Below are 22,668 nucleotides of genomic sequence, written 5' to 3' on the forward strand. Positions count from 1 at the left end.
TTCTCAAAAAAAATGTGAACTTTTGTTAGTGTAGCACTTGCATTAACTACAACTTATAGGGTTCATGTTCAATCATCTACCATGTAAAAAAATCGAGTCAGAAGTTTAAATACGTACAATCTACCTCTTCATAAACCAGTGAAAGGAACTAAGCATAAGAGGAACGCTACAATAGGTCTTATAGCTGGTCACAGTGGTACACGCGAAAAGGGAAAAATTTGTTAACGGACACAAAATTAGCCTTTAAATTAAGACAGATGTAGGGTAACCGTAGTGAAGGTAGCACCAATAGTTGAGGTAGTGGGGTTTTAATTAGATTTATCATATTTATACACGTTGCGATGGTTTCAGTTGATGCGTCGTGCCTTAAATATCCTGTTAAATGCAAGTTATCTTAAGATTTCGCTTGAAAAACTATTGAAAACAATGATTATCCTTAACAAAGTTGACTCCCTTGCACCTACAGTGGTGCAACTGTACCAATAATGGCGCGTCTAATAAGAAAACATTGTATAGCATAGCAAAATTAATTTTTACAGCCACTAAAGGAACAGTGCACCCATAGTGGTGCAAGCAATATTTTTATTTAAATTGTTGATGTTAAATGACATCTATCTCGTTTTTGTTAGCAAATTTATTAGTTTTTCTATTGAATAAGATATTAAAGCTTTAAAATTCCCATAATTATCAATCAAACATTTTTTTTTGTTGAGCTACTAATACCTCCACTATTGGTACCGTTACCCTATTAAAATAAAACTTAGATGAACAGCGCAATGCTTGTCCAGTAGGAATATAGAGTCGTTAAGCATTAAAAGACAGATATGCTATATCAAATTACATAGGCTTATAGTGATAGTTATTTTTATCGAAACTACAAATCAGTTTTGAAAATATTTCATGGAAACCTGGGGACATTATTTAAAAAAGAAATCTATGATCCCGAATAGCTTCAGAGTAAAATAGCTCGCGGTGATGAATCCTCAACAAAGAAGTAAAAAAAGTCAATTAAATCTGACCTGGGTGCAGGTCAAAGCTAAAGCGAGCAGCCGCCCAGGATGGAGATCTTATAAGGTCTCCGCCTAGGATGAAGGTAACCCTAGAATCCCATTAGAAAGTGAATCAATAGTTTCGATTACATATAACAAAAAAAATCGAATTTGTGCACGAGAACAGTCATGGTCATATGGTGAGGGGAAAAATAATTGAATTGGATGGATCTTACTTGTGCAGTGTTTTGGTCAATCTCACTGAGCTGTTGTGTCCTCTATTACCCACAAGAACAGGATGTTTAGCAGCAACCTCAGGTAGGTGATGATTCCATCCAGATACTGTCGTCCGATTGGTGTTAACATTTTCCGAACATTTCACCTTAAAAGCGCGCAGTTGAAACCTCGTACGAACATTCTGAATATCTTCCCCGCTGGAGCGCACTATTCGAAGACAGAGCCACCCGTGGAGGTCCCGGTTTCTCAAGTGAAGCTAAACTAAACTAAACTGAACACTCCCACCACTGGATCGGATATTGTTGGGGCAGGAGCGATGTTCCGATTTGTATTCCGATTTCTTGCTTTTTTCAGTCTTCAGTCGGAAAAATGAAAAATTTGGTTGCCTTTTTTTTAATGGAACGGACCTGGGATTGAACCCACGACCTCCTGCGTATGAGGCAGAAGCAGTAGCCATATGACTACCAAGCCCGTTAAAAAAAAAATGATCGCTGTGCAAAAATCGTTAAGAAAAACGAAGTCTATATCGAATTCATGGGATTTTGCGACTACGTTGTATACATGAAATGCGACAATCTCAATATTCCATTTATCAAAAACATCTGTGATAGATCCAACCTTTTCTGGATGTGTGATGAATGTTCCAAGTTGATGAGAATAACTCGCTTCCAAAGCGTGGTCTCCTCCCTTGGATGTGTGATCAAATCGGTAACAGGAAGCCAGACGACCGAACTAGCGGCATTGAAAGCTGAGATTTCTAAAAAACAATAAGCAAATCACCGACGTTATTGTAAAAAAGCAACAATCAAGTTGCACATATCACGAATATCGTAAGCGCCGCTACTCCTACTCTAAATGTAGGGAGCCCTTCTAAAAGTGGTCGCGATGGTTTACAGGTTGACGGAGCTAAGAAAGTGCTATCTTTGGTGAAAAGGGTGTCGACCTCAGGTAGATGAACTTCATCACGTTCAAGGTCGGAATTCCTTGCGAGCTCAAAGAAGCATCTTTGGACCCCGGTTGTTGGCCTGAAGGTATTTTGTCTAGAGATTTCGAGGATCAGTCCAGAATCCCCTTCTGGCTTATACCTGCGATTGCCATTTCATCTGCTGAAACTTGTGTCGGTATTCCCACTATTCCTCTCGGTACATTAGCTCGCACTAAATCGCCTGCTCATTTGGATTAGAAAACTTAGAAACCATAACAGTCAACATTCCCAACGACGCCTAATAAGAAACCAGTTCGTTCCATCACTACAACGTCACAACGTAGAAAGCTTGATGGAAGCCTCTAATGGCCCCAATTCAGTCCCCCATTTCACTGTCTTCAGAGTTTCTTCTGGGTCCGAGCTATCTGCGTCCTGAAATTGGTGATAGTGAGGGGGGCTTCAACAATGCTTGTCTAGGCAAATATCCTCATTGATCACATCCACTATTGCCTTAATCGGGGCAATGGCCTACTTTTAAAGAAAGGATCCAATTCCTTTACCTTAATCCGGGTAAGCGCCTATTTTTAAAGAAGGGATCACATCCACTGTTACATTAACCTGGCAAGTGCTTCTTCCTTCCTCTTCCTATTTGCATTACATCCTCACACTGAGACAGAGCCGCCTCGCAGCTTATGTCGTTTTCGGTTATTGCTGGGTCGAACCTAGTTCTGCACCGGATCCGCTCTAACAGCTGTCAAAACGTTCGGTTATTCGTTCAGGTTGGATCGCGATCCGCACCAGATCCGACCCAAAACGAATGAGGTTCGCTCTGCCGATTTATCGCGATCGAACCTAGGTTCACCAATACATTCGAATACAAACTGTCAAACAGGTGTTTATGTTTACGCTAAAGGAAAATGAAAACATGGGAGGGTGCGGATGGGTATTTGACTTTTAATCGTTTTTGTTTCATTTGTTGAATTTATCAATTTTGTTGCTGTATTCCACGTAAAAAACGATTATTTTAATTGTGTGTTGTCTTCAAGTTTCTTTGATGGTGAAATGGATTCAGATGCCGACATATTTTTTTGCTGATTACTTCAGACGGTAGCTCCGTTATGAACAAAATGAGGGATGTTGTTGAAAATGTGATTGATAAATGAAGTGACGAGAAGGTAGCTGTAGCTGCTATTTATTCACTATTACGTTGTGTATTCGATGATATGCTTTATAATTACTCTCTCAATGGGAAAATAGCGTGCCGGAGTATCGGAGTATTATTTATACCAAAATGTTCATACCATTATTTTTTTCGTTATTGCAGTTCTGTAAATAATTTGTTTAAGGTTACGAATTTGAAGAATATAAACATAATGTATTAACCCTGATATTAACCCTTTATAAGGCAGTGATTACTATATTGCCATCAACAAATGATACGTTTTTCTGATTATTTACAATAGTATTATTAATTATTCACCTTGCCTATACCCTCTTATTTGCTACCTAGTAACACTCCAGATGATACTTGGCCAGAAAATAAATTGAAATGTAAATTTAGGAACAGTTTTATACAAATTGAGCATAATTTTAGAGTGGAAGAAGGATTTTTAGTTGTAATTCGTTAAAAAATCGACAAAGACATATTGTACCCCGTTGATATTTATTATGTTGAATCTCCTGTCATGTAGTGGAAAATTATGTAGAGAAAAATTATTTGCCTTTCTTATATATTTGGTTTTCGCAGTTTTGGCGAAATCGCGATTTATCCCAAAGGACCCCCTCTTGGAAGGAAAATACGAAAATGCTAGTCAACTCTTGTGCGATTTAATTCTTTGTTTTAAAATAAAAGGCCCCAAATCTCAATAAATTTTCTATTGGATTTTTTAGAAAGTGTTTCCAAATTTTCTTGTTCTTTTCCATTTGAATGGCATAATTGATAATTCAAATGTAACACGATCACTGTTACACAGAACGCCACATAGAACCAGTATAAAAGTTTATCGGGAAACACATTGCCACATCCACATTGCCATCGCCATTCATCACAAGCTTATAATCACATAAAATTAATGATGGATTAATTGTCATTTTTAAAATAAACAATTAACAAAAGAAAAATCTGACTTCCCCATTTAATTTATATAATAAGAAACATAATAACACTAATAACAAAATTAAAAAGATGAAATATGTATAAAATCTGATAAAATATTTATATTTCTGCCAGCTGATAAAAGTGCGAAATGAAAACAAAACAGATGATAGGGCTTGAGTTCTCACTAACACCATCATACTGACTCGATCCCGATTCGTTTTTCGTTCGGTTATTCAGAGTCGAGGTCGGACCTGACTCAGGTTTAAAACCGAAAACGACATTAGTGTTCATTAATCACTTCCACGGTTATTAACTACGAGGTTTCTAAGCCAGGTTACCATTTTTGCATTCGTATATCATGAGGCTAGCACGATGATACTTTTATGCCCAGGGAAGTCGAGACAATTTCCAATCCGAAAATTGCCTAGACCGGCACCGGGAATCGAACCCAACCACCCTCAGCATGGTCTTGCTTTGTACTCGCGCGTCTTACCGCACGGCTAAGGCTTACTTTATAAAAAAGGATCACATCCGCTGCAGTCAAGCCAACATGAGTCGATGTTCAATGACTCGATATCGACTCATGAGAGCAAATTATTACATAGACAAATATTTTCTGGGTTACTATGATGGTCCCGTCAAACAACTTTCCAAGAGTTTTATATTCCACATATCGATATTTCCATGAGTCGATGGTCCCTTAAATATCGACTCATGGAGGTTTTACTACAGATCCCATCCATCATTGCCTTACACCGGCCAAACGCCTACTTTTAAAGAAGGAATCACATCTACCATTGCCTTAACCTGGGCCAGCGCCAACTTTTATAAAAGGGATCACATCCGCCATTGCCTTATTCCGAGTAAACGCCTACTTTTAAAGAAGGAATCACACCCGAGCAGGAGCGACGACCTCGATAACAGAAATTGGTATGAACTAGTCTTGCATAAGAGGTAAAATACCAAACAATAATATCAAAATGTAATATGCGAAATACTTTAGGCATACCATGCATATGTATTTCAATACCAAACGAATAACAATTTGTGATTCGTTTGGTATCGTAATAACAGAGTATGTTATGCCCGAAGTATTGTGCATATTAATTTTTGGTATTTTACCTCTTATGCAAGGCTAGTTTATAACACAGTGTGATATCAATAATAGGATGAGGTATTAATGAGCTAATCTCTCTTGTTCGGGCAAGCGCCATTGCCTTCATCCAGACAAGCAACCACTTTTCAAGAAGGGATCACATCAACCTTTGCCTTTATCTGGACAACTGCCTACTTTTTAAGGGATCACATCCACCATTGTCTAATCCCGAGCCAGCGCGCGCCTAATTTTATAAAATAGATCACAACTACCATTGCCTTAATCCGGGCAAGCGCCTACTTAAAAAATGGGATCACATACGCTATTGCCTTTATCCGGACAAAGGCCTAGTTTTCAAGAAGGAAGTAACATCTTCCAATACTTTATTTCGGGCAAACGCCTATTTTTAAAGAAGGAATTATATATACCATTGCCTTAATGCGGACTAAGCGCCACCAACCCTTAATCAGATCAAGCGCCTACCTATAAAGAAGGAATCACATCCACCATTGCCTTGATTAATAAACATTGCTTTTCACTTGGCAAACCAACCATGAATCCAATGATACTCCTCCTATCATTGCCGAGTAAAGCCAATGCCAGCTTCCTACGGAATGATTTTGTCTTTTTAATATTTTTTTAATGTCTTTATTAATGAGATTTTCAGCCCGTGGTTTAATATTATTATCGACCGGTGTTATATTCATCATTCCGATTTTTCTCCAGTACATTCAAGCAACCAATTTAGCTTGAGCTTGAGCTTGAGGCTTGATTGACTGCTCGTAGTTGCTACTCCATTATGACCAGATCAGCTGTTCTTGCACAGGGAACCAACAGATGTTTGCTTGGGACTAGAACACATCTTCAATATACAAGTACTAGTGATCTCATTTGTTAGGTCATACTGGCGCCTGCCACGTCAGAATGCAAGTCAATGTAGGGAAGGGGGAGGAAATGATGATGCAATCACTCGCCCACTGCAAGCCGAATATACATCTGCACTTGCCACGAGTTCATACGGAATTTGTTGGAACTTTTGGGTTAGGTTCGAGAGGCAGAGGTCCGTCTTGGTTAACGAGCTGCCAATGTGATAGATAGGAGAAGGTAACTGATGGAATTTCTAATTGGTTGTAAGAAACGAGCTATAGTTTATTTCCAATTCTAGCAGATTACTGTTAGAATACTCAAGTTGAATGTATAGGAATAGTAATGGAAACGGTATCGAAGTCCATTTCCAGTTCTAGCGATTGCTAGAACATGAGAAATAAAGAGAAAGATACAAAGTAGGAGGAATGGAACGGACCTGGGATTGAACCCACGACCTCCTGCGTATGAGGCAGAAGCAGTAGCCATATGACTACCAAGCCCGCCACGACCAAGCAACCAATTTAGTGAACACCAAAAAAATGAAAAAATGTCCAATGCCAAATGACGTTATGCCAAATGACCCTCATTTTTGACGCTGTTCACAATTATGCCAAATGTCCGTCATGCCAAATGACATTATGCCAAATTACCCGTTTCCGAATCGACCAATACTCAACAAGCTACATCGTGCTCCGTAATAATATGCTGATTTATTATCAAAATACTGGGGGAATTAATTCTAACTTAAACGACTACCGCCTAGAAGGGCTTCTGATCAATGTTATGACGTTATCGTGCTTACCGAGACCTGCCTCGACTGCCGTGCGCTTTCTAACCAAAATATTCGACAACAGTTACGAGATCCATCGCTACGATCGTAATCCGCGGGACAGGAGAAAGTCTTATGGCGGTGGAGTTATATTGCAGTTCGGTACTGCCCGAAATCCAATGTTATCGAAAATACCCTATGGCACAGCTTGGAGCAGATCCGGATCAAGGATCGTCATCTCTGTACGCGCCATATAAATATTCCTCCAGAGAGGGCGACATCGACGGACTACTTGGAAGCCCATTGCCGATCCATTCCTACCATTATTATTAGCATCATTTGACGAAGTTATTGTTCTCGGAGATTTCATCCTAGCCAGGGTCTCTTGAAACGCGTTAACAAATGGATTTCTTTTTCCCGACGGAGAAAATTCATCACTCCGCGCAGGGGCATTGAATCTGATCAACAGCTATAATGCTGCAGTGCTCCCTGATTCAAATCAATAACGTTGTTACGAGAACCAACAACGCCTAGACCTATCATAATGTTTTGCATAAGCTTCCCTGGTCAGAACCCAAGTAATCAAAAGCTTAGTTTATACATAAATTAGTTCCTAACCGAACCAATTGGCACTTTTGGTTCACATTCAGTTCCAAGTACCTTAACGGAACTTCAAAGTTCACGTTTGCGCTCCCATCATACAAAAAATTACTTAAAATGCTAGCTGATTAAGCAAAAACATTCCCTCTTATCCGTACTTCTGAATGCTTGGGAAATGTTCCCCAGACATGTTCCCAAAAAAGTTAACAGACGAGATTCCCATTCTCCATGACATACGAAAAAACTGAAATGCGCCAAACGAGTCGCACTCTTCCCTTATAATATATTTTTCGATTATATTTCTCTGGATTGATTGTTGGTTTTCGGTTGGTTGATTGGTTGCCGCCTTACCAGGGTTGCGATACCTAGCTATATGATGAGGCTACCAATATAGGAATAGTTGACGTGACTCCGCATTTCTTATTCAGCCGCCCGCTACGGGTCAGACGTTGTTTTGGAACCAGAAACTACAAATTTGGCGCTGATAAAAAAAGTGTCGGCAGCGGTGGCGAATCGAATTCAACATAAATGGTGGAATCGAATTCAACACAAATTAAATTAATTGACTTTGAGATTTGGTTTCAGGTGATGTGGATAGAGGATTACGTGGTTTGTGGACAGCCCCCAAACAGTTTTGATTAAAGTTTCCCCACTGCTATCATTACACAAGTTTAAATCACGTATTTAAGCGACACAGTCGAACATGGTACTCTCGATATAAAAAAAATATGCAAGCAAAGCACAAAACTGCAAAAAGCAGCATAAAGAATCCGGCCTTCCTTCGTCTATGGCGCTGCATGGTAAGAGTGCCTATTCTCCAAAAGACATTAGTCGCCTGTTTGCGATGAAATTTGAAATGAGGATCAACACGGGTCATGCCTGACCGCTTTACTACTTCTAGGTTAAAGAGCGCAAACCGATGTTATATACACTGACTTATCTGCTGCATTAGACAATATAAATAACTCTTTCGCAATCGTGATGTGGAGTATGTGGAACTCTTCTAGTCTGATTTCGCTAAGCTCATTGGACGCTAGCTGATGGTTTCCTTCGGCAAATGCTCATCAGGATTTTCCAGCCTCATCAGGTCTACCATAAGGAAGCCATCGAATTCAATAGAATCACCTTTTGCAAAATCAGCTTCTATCATTCTCAAATTGGTGCATGAACTTCTAGGCACCATTATCGAACGCAAAACGGAGGTAAAAGATCTGCGAGTTATTCTCGACTCTCAAATCACGTACATAGGACATAGCGAAGGATTTTTGTTCAGGATAGCGAAGGATTTTACCGATATTTACTGTCTGTTAAGTCCTTGTACTGCTCCTTCTTCTTCTTCTTCTTACTGGAATTACATCCCCACACTGGGACAGATCCGCCTCGCAGCTTAGTGTTCATTAAGCACAATTATTAACTGCGAGGTTTCTAAGCCAAGTTACCATTTTTGCATTCGTATATCATGAGGCTAACACGATGATACTTTTATGCCCAGGGAAGTCGAGACTATTTCCAATCCGAAAATTGCCTAGACCGGCACCGGGAATCGAACCCAACCACCCTCAGCATGGTCTTGCTTTGTAGCCGCGCGTCTTACCGCACGGGTAAGGAGGGCCCTATACTGCTCCTTAGTTCGTTCTATTTAATAATACTGCTCCGCTGTTTGGAACAACTATCTGAATGGATCATACAGAATTGAATCTGTGCAGCACCAATTTCTACAATATGCTCTGAGCAAACTACCTTGAAGAGATTCGCGACGTTTGCCTAGTTACGCATCCCGATATCAGGTGATCAATTTGAAACCACTTCGTTATCGTAGAGACTCCAGTCGAGCTCTTATAATTGCGGACGTTTTGCAGGAGCGCATTGGCAGTAGTTCTATCCTGTGTCGTGACCGTGGGTTTCATCCATACCAAGTTGTGTAATCCGTCTCTTGATAAAAACGTCTATCTTTCTTTAGATTCGTTGAAAGACTGAATCCATCGAATAGCAGAGGTTTTTTTCCCTAGAGTCCTTAGTTTGTTTATTATTTCAAGGGTTTCTATGTTCATTTTCTTATGATAACATTGATATACTTTATTTTTATTATTATTATTTAGTAAATTAAATTAAATTTATTTATACATATCTTTATTCTATATATCACCACATCCTGGAGCAGATAACATTCGTCCGGGAACGCTACGAAACAACACAATGTTGAGAATACCTATTCATCGAACCAACTATGGTATGCATGTCACCATTTGTGGACTTCTGTGAGTGGTTTCAAAAGTTTGTCGATTACAGCATCCCTTGGCAGACACGTTTCTTAAATTGTTTTGCTTGTAAGCTCTTGCAAACGTTTATGGGGGAAGCTATTGTAACTAAGATACTGAGAAATAATGGAAAGCCGGCCGAAGTTACCTTTACAATATGCAGTCAACGGAATTGCATCAGGTTTTGATTTCAATTTATCCCGGCTGACGATTCGTCGCAATTTTACCAGGGTTTATTCCACCATGTTTGATAATTAACTTTTTTTTCGTTGTTTTTGGTAGTTTTGGTTCTCAGTTAAAAATAATAGTACCATGGTATGACTATCATCAGTCTGGTATTAAAATGAAAATGATATTCCATTCCAGAAGATTGTTGTCTTGGCTAAATACGAGACAGTAGTTCCAATCGGTGGTTGAATACACATTCTGAATACTATGGCAGTATGTTTAATTATGTTTCAAACAAATTTGTAAAAGAGATACTCAAATTCATTTTTTATCTATCTCTGACACCTGCATATATGATTCAATCAATAAAAAGTAACAAACAAAAAAAGGCACTTACTTGCATCCCGCTGCTTATCGTTACTAACTTGCTTTGGAGAACAGTTCTTCTTATTTGGTATTGGACGTATTTGAGACTGAAAAGGAAAAACAAATCATCAATTGAAACTAATATCATGATAAAAGAAATAGGAAATTTTACATTTTTATTGACTTTATCAGTTCGTTCCCCGCTCGGTAGGCGGGCGACTGCAACATCCGGACTGTCCTCCGGTGGTGGTGGCTGGGCCACCCAGTTGTACTCCCGCTTCTCGATCGCCACTCCCCACCGATCGTACTCAGCCGATTGTTGCCTACGATAGAAGCAAATGGAGACTATTTTAGCCAAAGGTTCACAAGGCAATTAATGCTACTGACTATTCGCAACCAGAACGTACCTTAGCCCCTCGTAGCAATCGAGACAGACCACTGCAAAGTCGCCATTCTCCAGCAGCAGTCCGTCGCTTTTTCGATTCGCCACGAAGGGGTACTCCCGGATGGGCAACGCACGCACTCGCTTCCGATAGGTTGTGATCCCGCACAGGTGGCAGCAGTAGTCGTGGAAGTTGTACTCCCGGCTTCCCGGAGGAACCGTATTTTGAGCTTCGTGTCTGCGGAAATCAAAAATAAAAGGATTAGTTGATTAATCATAATATCGGAATTGATTTGGTAAGGGTTGTTACATACATACAGTATGAGCTGAAACTATTGAGCATAAGATCATTTGCCATAATGTTCCTAATAAGCAGCAGAACTCAGTCCAATCTATCTAATTTAATTTGGCTCTACAAAAACCACATAAACTTGATTCATAAGTTATTGATCTTTTATTCTGTTGGAAGGATGGGCAATGGTCGTACAACGATTCAAATCAATATATTTCGATCCATTGTTTTATCGATTCTATACAATGTAAACCTTCAGGACATATTTCCTTATCTGATAGAGGAAAGCTTGTTTTAATGGATCCATACAATAGCTTCCCCCATAAATGTGTGCTTTAGTTAGAAGGAATTTGTCTTCCAATGTTTGTTTACAAAATCATGCACCCCCCAATCGTAGTGGTCGCGATTTGTTTCAACCTTAATAATAAATTGAAATGGTCTTATGTAGATAATATTATTCTCATTATTTCTACTCAATTTAAAAACAAATTCCACATAGTTCTACTTTGGTGAATATACCTTTGTAAACATCCGGGATGGGATGGAATGGAATGCATAGATTTGGTCACAACACTATCAGTTTCACGTAGGAAGACGGAAAAACGATATGGAGAACACGTGATTAAGTGTTTGTCTGTATTCGCTCATAAAAAAAAACTTCGAACCAAAAGCCGGTTGAGAAACACCGTAATCAACACGCTGAGCCCACGCTTAGCAAGCACTGGTGATATAAACGCGCAACCGGTAGGTCAACCCTGGATAGGGATTTCACGGTACATTGGAAAGTACTTTGCAAATCAGTAGACGAGTGACGGCTACGCGAAATTGATTAATTAACATCAATTGCGAAACTTTGCCCAATGATTCATAGGTGCTTTCGCAATAATTTTACATTTCGTGTATGTAGTCATCACAGCAAGCAAATCAGGTAGTAAAACCATCGAAACCAGTCCAGTCTTTTTAGCACTTATGCAAACGATCAAGACAGAGTACAAACTTATTGGGGTGCGTTTAATGATGGATCCCCTCCACATTGATCTTATTTAATCATCTAAAAGATAACTCTTTCAGCTCAAACCTTTGTAGGGGTATGTGACGGGACCATCATCATCATCATTATCTGAAAATGGTGAAAAATAAACTATTTCTTCTAGTATCATGGTGCTCGTAATAAGCCGAGGCCTTAAATTTTGCTATTTAATACTCCAGTGAACGGTGAAAACGAATATGTATTCATAAACAGAATAATCATAGTCGACGGCGGTCAAGCTATTGAACCACCAATGCTGAATAAGGTTAGGAAGGCCCTAATTGAGGTAAAATACAGAAAACTGCTGGGAGGATGAATTCCCGGTGGAGATCCTATGACATGGAAGTGCTGCATCAATCGTGTAGAAAATATGGGAGGTTGAAAAACAGTTGACCACCTGATTGGACGGCCTCATACAACCGACCTATATAAAAAGGCACAGACTAGAATGTGCTAATTACAGAGGGATTGTCTGAACATGGTTTTCCGGCTAAATTGATCAGGCTGATAAGTGCAACGCTTGAGGACTCTGAATCAATTATAAGTATTGCAGACGAAGTGTCAAACCTCACCATCAAAGGGTGAGCACTATCGAATTTGCTGCTGACATTGCACTCGATGCGATTAGGAGATCTGGAAACGATTTCAGGACAGTATTCGAGGCTTCGAGACGAGTATAGGCTTTACCATTACCTCTATTAAGACGAAGTACATGGTGGCGGGTAGAGATAGAGGTAGACCTAGGGATGTTGGTACTGAGGTAGTGCTTTGATGGAGATGTGTATGATGAATTTGTTTAGCTTGGAACGCTTGTCATTATGACAATGACGTTTTCCGTGAAATGAAAAGACGTTATTGCTGCTGCGAATAGGGTCTTCTACGGCTTACGTAACCAGGCCGCAATTCCCTTTACCAATATTGTAATGCCCAAAGAAGTCGATTAATTTTCACTACCGAAAATTTACACCAGCCACTTTTAGTATGCTTGGCTAAACATAAAATTTTATCGCAGAACTAAAAACTAATCATATGTATATGAACGACTGTGTGAAACAGTGAAAAATTGATCATGTAATACAATAACTATAACATAGCGATAAGTAGGAACCAAATGGAATTGATTCAAACGAATTTTATCTTTAAAACTAATGTTAGCAGACAAATGATACTTACTTCCGCCATTGATTCAACAGCGAGTGATAACAAAATGTACAAACCAACGCCGAACTGTCACTTCGTAACTGTTCCGCATTGGGAGGTGACTTGTGTTTTAACAGAAAAGGAAAATAAGGTCTAGAACCCTAAAAGAAAAAAATAGAGCAAAATTAGTAGTAGCCCGTTTGCATTAGCGGAGCATCCAAATACGTACCTCTTTATTGGCATATATTAACCTAGCAAAGTTTAACTCTGAATGTAGGCCACAGACGAAGCAGTACACCGAAGTACTGGGAGCGTTCGAGCCCGCCGGCGTGGTAGGCGGCGTGGCCAGCGCTATTGGTGGTCGATGCTGCCCGACGACGACGCTACCGCCGCCGGGCGAGATCGAGTTTGGCGTAGGCGAAGGAATGATGTACTTCCGATGTTCGAGCGGCACCCGCTCGGCATCCATCGTCTCCCACTGCATGGTGAGGTTTTGTACGCAGTTTTTACACGCCAGCACCCGGCCCGGACCCTGATCGTTGTTGCCTTTGAGGCAGGGAAAATGCATTGCATGCGAATTCATATGTTCGGCACTCGTCGACAGCCACTCCATCGATAGCGGGGGAAAGTTATTCTTACAAATGTAACACCTGGAAAACAAACAAACAAAAAAAATGACAAGGCTTCAGATATGATAATTCTACTCAGCATGTATTGATGTACTCACGAAAAAACATGACCGTTTTCAACGGGTCCTTGAGAGTGAGGCGGCGTATTTGGTCTTGAATCCCTCCGGTAGTCTTTCTGATCCCGTAGCGGCCCAGGCAGACCGGATGGAGATTCATAAGGCTACAATGATGAAGATAAGTTTAAGAATACATTTCATTTATCTTATATCTCAAACTCATTAAGAGCTTTCAACAATAATAATGGCGTACATCATATTCACAGAAAATAGATAATATGACATCTTTCCATGGATGGAGTTAATATTGTAATAGTTACCAATTAACCTATTGACGTGATCTAAGCTGCATGATCTTGCCTACTTCCCCTAGGTATAACTAATTAAAGCAGTTTACTATTTCACAAGGATTTGCTACCTTCTGATTTTGAATTGTTTTGTGGAAGGACAAGAACTTTTGTTTAATTGTTAATTTTTTTTGGATCAATCCAAATAGGTTGTATTTAGTAATTTTCTGTAAACGCATTTACATTAATAACGAAAAAAGAAAAAAAATGCATAGTCACGTCAAATATAATTTTCAAGTGTATTGATCGACTGTTGAGATTTGCATTATCGATTATATCATAGAATAAAACGTAAGTCTTACTTGGCAGCCGGAAACGGAACCTGCATGCGTAAGAGATACCCCACTCCCTCTGTAAACATATCTCCCACATCGGTATTGTAGCCGTCCAGTCCTCCAGAGGCACAAAGATACTCACTTCACCCGTGGTAACAATTTTTATTAGCCACAGGAGGTAGTCAGCGTAGAAATAACCACAGAGAGTGGCCAACAAGCCCATTTTAGAATTTCTTTTTTGCATATTATAATGTTAGTACCTTGCCTGTTTAACAGGCGGTTTGAACCCTGACTGTCAATGCCATCACGAAGCGCTGAGGCTCGTTCGGACGAAAAATACAGTTTGCTTTTAGCCCAGCAGTTCTCGTATCTTAATTTCTTCTTCCTCTTTGTATTATCATGTTTTGAATTGGGAATGGGAATTGAAGTTTTTGTAATTTCATCTCAGTTTACACCGGAATCAATATTTCGGAACAATCCTTTTCATTTTCCCCCGTTGGAGAGTTATATCGACGAGAACAATACTTTTCATATATTTTGTCAATAGAATTATAAAGGGGTATAGAGGCAGTACGGAAAATATGCAAAAACGGGAGTATAAGAGCCATCCTTGTTTGACCATGATAGATTTTTTTTTTTTAAATAATTTATCGTACGTTTATTCGTCCCGCACTTTTGTAGTATTGCCACGAGTTAGGAATACGGAGAAAATGCTGAAGCAAGGCACTCCTCCAGGGACCGCAAATTCAGCGGTTGGATGACAGGATGACAGCAGAGGGCAGATGATCCCGCTCTGTTGATACTCGACGGTCATAGCAGCCATACAAAACATCTGGAATTTATTGACCGAGCGAGGGAATGTAATGTTCACCTACTAAGCTTGCCACCTCACTGCACAATAGGACAGCCCCATATAATGGAGTGGCCAAAACTACCAAAAGGCCAATTTTCGATTTGAGCGAGTAAAATGTGATGAATACACAGCTTGTTACCTTTATTTTTATAATCAGGACGGTTTTTATTTTTTAGATTTTTTAGGGAGGGGTAGGGGGCGTTCAAACTAGCCCCTTCCAAAAATGATATTTTTACGTTTTTTAGAAAAAACGGGCAGCTTTGCCATATTTTCGTCGCAAAAGTATCATATTTGTATATCGTTACAAAGCTTTTAAACAGATCTATCCAATAAGCTTGATGATGTAAAAATAGCTCCGTCCAGAATTTAGTTTTAAGTAGTTTTGTAAAAGCATATTTTACGCAGTTTTTAACGAACAAAACAGTTTGGTACCCCGCAATACCCCGCAGTAAAACATCATGCATTATACTATTGAACGCTTAAGCTTTGAGGACCATGAATAAAATTCTGCCCAAATTCACAACTTTGTAAGATACATGATTTTTTTAAAATGCCTATTTTTGCCTTTCTCGTGTACTAAGTATACGTAGAAGCTATATGATTGCTCCAAAAGCATTAAAAAGAACGCCCAAACACTCATAGTGTTGTATACCGATCGACTCAGTTCGACGAATTGAGGTGATGTCTGTGTGTACGTGTATGTTAATGTCTGTATGTGTGTGAGCAAAAATTATCTTAATTATTTTTTAGGCACTTACACTCAACCGATTTACTCGCAACGAGTTTCATTCGTCAGAGAACGTTGTTCCATGGCTCCCTATTAGAAATATGCTGGATCGGACTATGGGCTCAAAAGTTATGGCCAAAATACATTTTCTTATTATGTACGAGAAAGATAACATTCCGCTAGGGGGATTAATCAGGTGTTTTGGTAAACTTCTTCTTTTTCAATATTCATCTGAGTTACTCAATTGAAAACGGTGACGAACACAATTTACATAACATTTGAAGGGGGAGGGTTATGTCTTAGCGTTGCGCCTAATTCAAGAAAAAATCAACTAACACATAAAAAGCGTCACGCAGTAGAAGGGAAGGGGTTCAAAATTTACAATTTTGACATTACTACATAATAGAAGCGAATTATAGATTTAATCATAACGTGTCATAAAGTGGTGGATGAGTAGTGTGTTAAATAACTCCTTGTCACAATACGTTTTTATATTTATGAAAGAAATCTTATGGAAATATCAAATAAATGAAATTCCATTTCGTTGATGTCACAATATGACGCTAATTGAATCTGTTCTACTCTCCTTTGCTGGTTTAATAAGTTTTATTCAGTGAATTTTCAATACCAGAAGCTAATAGTGCTTTTTTGATCATTTTAGGAAAACTGTGTTGCGTCCATTTGTCTGTGACACGAATATACAGTAAAACCCTTTATATGACCATTAGTATTTTATCCAGCATCAAGCGGGCTTATCTAAAGCCAAAAAAGTGACAAAATTCCGTTGGTTTTGTAGAATATGACTAAAATCGATACTATGCCAAAAATTGGTCCCATACCCCATTAAAGGCTCGAAAAAAATATTTTTCGTTTCTATCTATGTTTTTATGATTAATACCACCATTTATTGCAGGATTCATAATTTTGGCCAAAAATATCTCCTTTTTTCCTATTGTGCACTGTAGCCATAAATACCAGATCCTGGACGTGACGCTACATTAAAACGCTGATTGGATGTCATCCTGGACAACTGTCCAGAAGGGTTCCTGCATTTCGCATCTTCTTGTTTGTCTGTTATCGAAATCCCACCAGAGGAAGAAAATACAGTCGACTCTCTACATCTCGATGTTCTATATTTCGCTATCTCTCCCTATGTCGATGGTTTGCTCGGTCCCTTCAATCTACATACATTTTGGCTTTCTACATCTCGATAACTTCCCTATCTCGATATCTCTCTATCTCGATGTGTTGTAATCGTATTTTGGTCTGGATTCATTCTCCTTCCATCATCTTTGGACGATAACAAACACATCAACAATAAGTAATAGTAATGACATTTGTTTTGCAGTCGTTTTTCATAGCAACAAGCTTTTTTGGATCTAGTACCCATTTAAATTCCTGGATCTAGTACCCAAAATTCCATTCCTCGATCTCTCCCTATCTCTATGGTCCCTTCAATATCGAGATGTGGAGAGGCGACTGTATCGACAAGAAAAACTTAAAAGCACCCATCATCATGACATTACAGGCTAACAAGAAAATCAGAAAAGTTAAACGCAGCTTTAAAATTCAGCGAAGAAAAACGAATAAAATAAAAAATAAAGATAATGCTCCACATTCCAGACTATGCTGTCTGCGAGGATCAGTTCAGTGCGTCCTTTGACAGTATTCGCCCTTGTTGAAGTAAAGATGACGTCAACGTTTCGTGTTGTTTTTTCGTTGAGTATAAATAAATACAGTCGCCTCTTCACATCTCGTTATTGCAGGGACCATGATCGTCGAAACAAGCCTTTGCACAAACACCGCCTCCGCCGCCGCGTACATGGCAGAAAAATAAATACCCGAGCGAAATGCAAACCCCGATTGCTGTGAATACTAGTTCGGTATTTCCAATACGGTACGTCAAAAGACGAGCATTGATTATGTCCAATCTGCAAAGAATATATTCCTTTGCGCAGAATTTCGATCCAGAAACGATGTCCTTGTCAGAGCTGGAGATCAGCTTGGAGATTCAACAAAACATCTATGGCAAATTTAATACAGTTCAAGAAGCCATCATCGCATCTGCTCAAGCTGAAGACATCCGACAGAACGCTGATGAGTAGGCTGAAAGGTTTGAAGGTATATTGTTCAGCACCAAGGCAAGAATTCTAAATCTTCTCCGTAGATCAGAGGTAGGTCAACCAGTGAATGACGCGACCTCACACGCCACGACCAGTCATAATTCATTCAAACTTCCATCTATTCAATCACTAACATTCGATGGCGATGTAATGCAATGGCTCCCGTTTAGCGATTTGTTTATCGCTATGATACATGAGAATCAAGGACTTTCCGAAGTTGTCATTGAAAGGATCAGCATGATCCAAACATTAGAAACTACATCGGGTAACTATGATATAGCGTGGGACCTACTAAATCACCGCTACCAGAACAAGAGAGTGTTGATGGAAAAGTACGTTAAAGGACTTTTTTCCCTACCTGTACTGTCAAAGGAATCAGGCAAAGACTTAAGAAAACTACATACTGACATAAACAAGCATGTAGTTGTCATTAACTAGCTAGGAATTCCTACGCAGTCTTGGGACAAAATAATTGTAATCCAGATGTCCCAAAAACTAGACCCGTTAACGTACAAAGAGTGGGAGAAATCCAACTGTATTGCCTTCATTGGACGAGATGAATCGTTTTCTGGAAAGACGCTGTCAAACATTGGAGGCACGTGAAGTGAACGAGTCTGACCAATTAATCACTACTGCAAGCAGCAAACTAATAATTCGTGCAACCACACTGCCGCTAACCGCAAGTCGAGCACATCTGTATATGGAGGCCCATATACAGATGTGCTTGACTTGCGGTTAGCGGCAGCACACGACCAATGCTTGTTCATGCCGGCACATCACCGTCTTGTATGTTGAAGTGTCCGACGCCACATCCACTATTCATGTGTCCGAAATTCTCAGGAAAACATCCCACCGAACGCCCTGATATATTGCACGCCCTTGGCTTGTGCTATAACTGCATGGGATCCAACCACATGGCCAATCAATGCCAAGCTCGTTGCTGTCAAAAATGCGGTGCAAAGCACAATTCCACGATCCACATCAACAAACCTGACGATACAGTTGCCTCTAACTCCTGTCGAACAACTTCATCGATTTCAAATTCTACTAGCGATTCTACTGTTGTCTTAATTGCTGATCATCAAGAGGATTGGATTCCGTGTCGCGCTTTTCTAGATTCAGGATCCCAAACAAGTTTCATCAGCAGTAGATTAGCGAAAACTCTTTGCTTGGAGTCCAACAACAAACGTTTGTCGATACACCCAGGTTTTTTTACACGGTATGGGTTTAGTCGTTTAAGACCTTCAGCGTCAATGAAACAATGAGTTAACCCCACGAAAAAATTCACAAAAAATCAAAGAAAATTTAGGTGGTATTTAAAAAGACGTGAAAGTTCGAGTTAACCGAGAAATTAATGAATTCCAACCGTGTAAAAAAAACCTGGGTGTACAAGGAACTGGCGGAACAAGTTGCAATACAAAGAAAAGCGTATGCAGCAGTACAATCTAGTCTCGGTTCAATAATTTCGCTGTACCGCTAAACCTCATCGTCATCGACGAAATAACAGGACATATTCCAACGAGAAAGTACAATCCTTCCGATTTGGATCTAGCAGCGGGATTAGCGATAGCGGACCTAGGAACGGGCGATACCAATACGATATATCGGGAATCGATATTTTCGCTGCGATTAATCGATTTTTTGTAGCTGATATCGGATTTCGATTTTGTTAAATTCCGAGACATTATCCGTAATAAAATAAAAGTAAAAATATAGCATATTGGGCACAATCTGTTAAAAACAGAGAAACTTCGATGTAAATGTAAAATCTAAAGCCTCCATTTTTTTTGCTCTTGCTTTTAATTTTTCGGATGTATCGATATATCGGAATATCGATGTTTCAACGCCGATATTTTTTGGCATCGATATTTCAACAATTAAAACATCGATTCGGCAGTATCGATATTTTCCCCAAAAACGCCCATTCCTAAGCCGAACCTAATTTCTACAAGCCAGCGAGAATTTATGTATTGCATGGAATAGAAATATTCAATGAAATTATTGTTGTGGAGCCAACTTGAGAAACTGCATAAGTCCATTTTACACTATTTCGAGAAATCAACTAAAAACTGTTTTTGAAGCACCGATTCTTTCGATTTCTTCGAATCAAGATCAATAGTTTTTGGTAAAACTCAACACCCTGGGGCACTTTCAGTGCAAAAAATGTAAGCAGTCTTTCATAATTGCTCTTCAAAGTACGTGGACATATGTAGTTTCTCAAACAAACGAAAAAAATTTCATACATTCCTGAACAAAATTTTTTTTTTTTCGTATTTTTTGCCAGAATACGTAGTTTTGGACGAGGATTCAGAATATATAAAAATCTCATTTTGGCCAAAAATGTTACTTATAGATCCTGTATACCTCCGGTGGTGCAAAGGGCCGACTTGAAAGAACTTCATCCTGAGCGTTGCCCGGCTATCGCTTTAACCTGTTGCCAGGTTAGATTTCGGTCGACTTCTTTTATTTCTTTATTGAGGCTTCGCCGCCATGAGCCTCTGGGTCTGCCTATGCTGCGATGTCCCGCTGGGTTCCAGTCTAATACTTGTTTACAGATTTCGTTTCCGCCCCTACGTAGAGTGTGGCTGACCCAGCCCTACTTCCGATCCCGAATTTCTGTTGCTATCGGCCTCTGGTGACAACGACGATGGAGCTCGTTGTTTGAGATCCAGTTATGAGGCCACCAGGCCCGAATTATATACCGCAGGCATCTGTTAATGAACACCTACAGCCGTTGAGTGTTCTCCACTGATACACACCATGTTTCGCTAGCGTGTAACAGCACAGATTTTACGTTAGAGTTGAAAATTCGTATTTTGGTGCGTTCACTTATTTGTCTGTTTTTCCAAATATTTCTTAAACTCGCAAAGGCAGCCCTTGCTTTCTTGTCCCGTGCGCCTATGTCGATCTTGGTACCGCCGTCTGACGCCATTTGACTACCAAGATATTGGAAGCTTTCAACATTCTCCACTAGTTGCCCGGCTACTGTGAAACTGGAAGGAGTCACCGTGTGTAAGTCCAACGATTTGGTTTTTTTTGACGTTGATGACTAAACCTGCCGAAAAGGAGCGCTCGGCAAGATCGTTGAGCTTACTTAGAATTCGAAGTCGTTTAGGTGCTCCATGCTTATAGACTGCCATAACAGCCCGTGGTTTGGTTCACGGTCAATCGCATCTACCAGAATTTCATCGATTACGATGTGGAACAGTAACGGTGATAGAATACATCCTTGCCTACCACCAGCTACGACCAGGATAGGGTCGGACAGGACCCCATTGTGCAGGCCTCGTACGGCCTCGAAAAGGCCTCGTACTGTGCTTCGATGAGGCCGATGATTTTCTCAGAAACCCCCTTGCGTCTTAGGGCGCCCCACATATTCTCGTGATTGAGACGGTCGAAAGCTTTTTCGTAGTCAATGAATACCAAGTAAAGGGACTCTTGGAATTCGTTGACCTGCTCCAGAATTATGCGGAGCGTGACAATATGGTCCACACAGGATCTTCCGGCACGGAATCCGGCCTGCTGCAGCCGGAGAGTAGCATCGATTTTCTCCTGAATCCGGGCTAGGATAATTTTGCACAGAACTTTGAGAACGGTACACAGCAACATAATGCCTCGCCAGTTATCGCATACAGTCAGGTCACCCTTTTTGGGCACCTTCACTAAGATACCTTGCATCCAGTCGACCGGGAAAGTTTCGGTGTCCCAGATATTACGAATTAATCGATGCAGTAGTTGAGCGGATGTCATGGGGTCAGCTTTGAGCATCTCGGCTGATATGCGGTCGACCCCTGGGGCTTTATTCGATTTCATGCTTTGGATGGCTGTTTGAATCTCTAGCAGTGATGGAGCTTCGGTATTGACGCGTTTTATACGTCGGATCCTAGGCAGATCATGCCGAGGTGGTGATGGCCTGGCTGGCACTTGAAAAAGTTGTTCGGAGTTCTCGAACCAGCGTTTCAGCTGGTCAGTTGGGTCGGTCAATAACTGATCATTCGCGTCTTTCACAGGCATCGTTGCATTCATCTTCGCCCCGTTTAAGCGTCGTGAGATATCGTAGAAGAGGCGAATGTCCCCGGTTGCGGCGGCTCTCTCTCTTTCGTCGGCCAGAGAGTCTGCCCACGCTCGCTTGTCCCGTCGACATGAGCGTTTTACTTCCTTCTCAAGAGGCGTGTATCGTTGACGGGCTAAGACTTTGGCTCCTCTGGTTTTCGATCGCTCTATCGCGGCTTTGGCTTTTCTTCGCTCCTCTATCTTCCTCCAGGTTTCATCGGTGATCCATTGTTTTCTCTGCGATGAAGGAATTCTTGATGGCGGTCCATTGGTCTTCCACGCTGCCACCTTCCGGAATATCTGCAGCACGCGTCTCCAGTTCTTCAACGAAGGACCGTTTCACCGTGGCATCTTCCAGTCGGCGTGTGTTGAATCGTCGTCCAACTTT

The 22,668-nt window shown here is 40.3% G+C and overlaps 1 protein-coding gene across 7 annotated transcripts in view; it reads right to left on the minus strand.

Moving 5' to 3' along the window:
• Positions 1-22,668, minus strand: part of LOC134223746 (AT-rich interactive domain-containing protein 1B) — a 325,354-nt gene that overhangs the window by 117,855 nt on the left and 184,831 nt on the right. For all 7 annotated transcript variants that reach the window (XM_062702938.1, XM_062702936.1, XM_062702934.1 and 4 more), the window contains 6 exons: positions 13,945-14,066; positions 13,447-13,867; positions 13,251-13,378; positions 10,781-10,993; positions 10,546-10,696; positions 10,405-10,480 (listed from right to left, as the gene is read on the minus strand). In XM_062702938.1, coding sequence (XP_062558922.1) covers positions 10,405-10,480; positions 10,546-10,696; positions 10,781-10,993; positions 13,251-13,378; positions 13,447-13,867; positions 13,945-14,066 — 1,111 coding nt within the window. The remainder of the gene's footprint in view (positions 1-10,404; positions 10,481-10,545; positions 10,697-10,780; positions 10,994-13,250; positions 13,379-13,446; positions 13,868-13,944; positions 14,067-22,668) is intronic.

The sequence above is a fragment of the Armigeres subalbatus genome, chromosome 3 (assembly GCF_024139115.2).
Source record: "Armigeres subalbatus isolate Guangzhou_Male chromosome 3, GZ_Asu_2, whole genome shotgun sequence".
In the NCBI taxonomy this organism is placed as follows: domain Eukaryota; kingdom Metazoa; phylum Arthropoda; class Insecta; order Diptera; family Culicidae; genus Armigeres; species Armigeres subalbatus.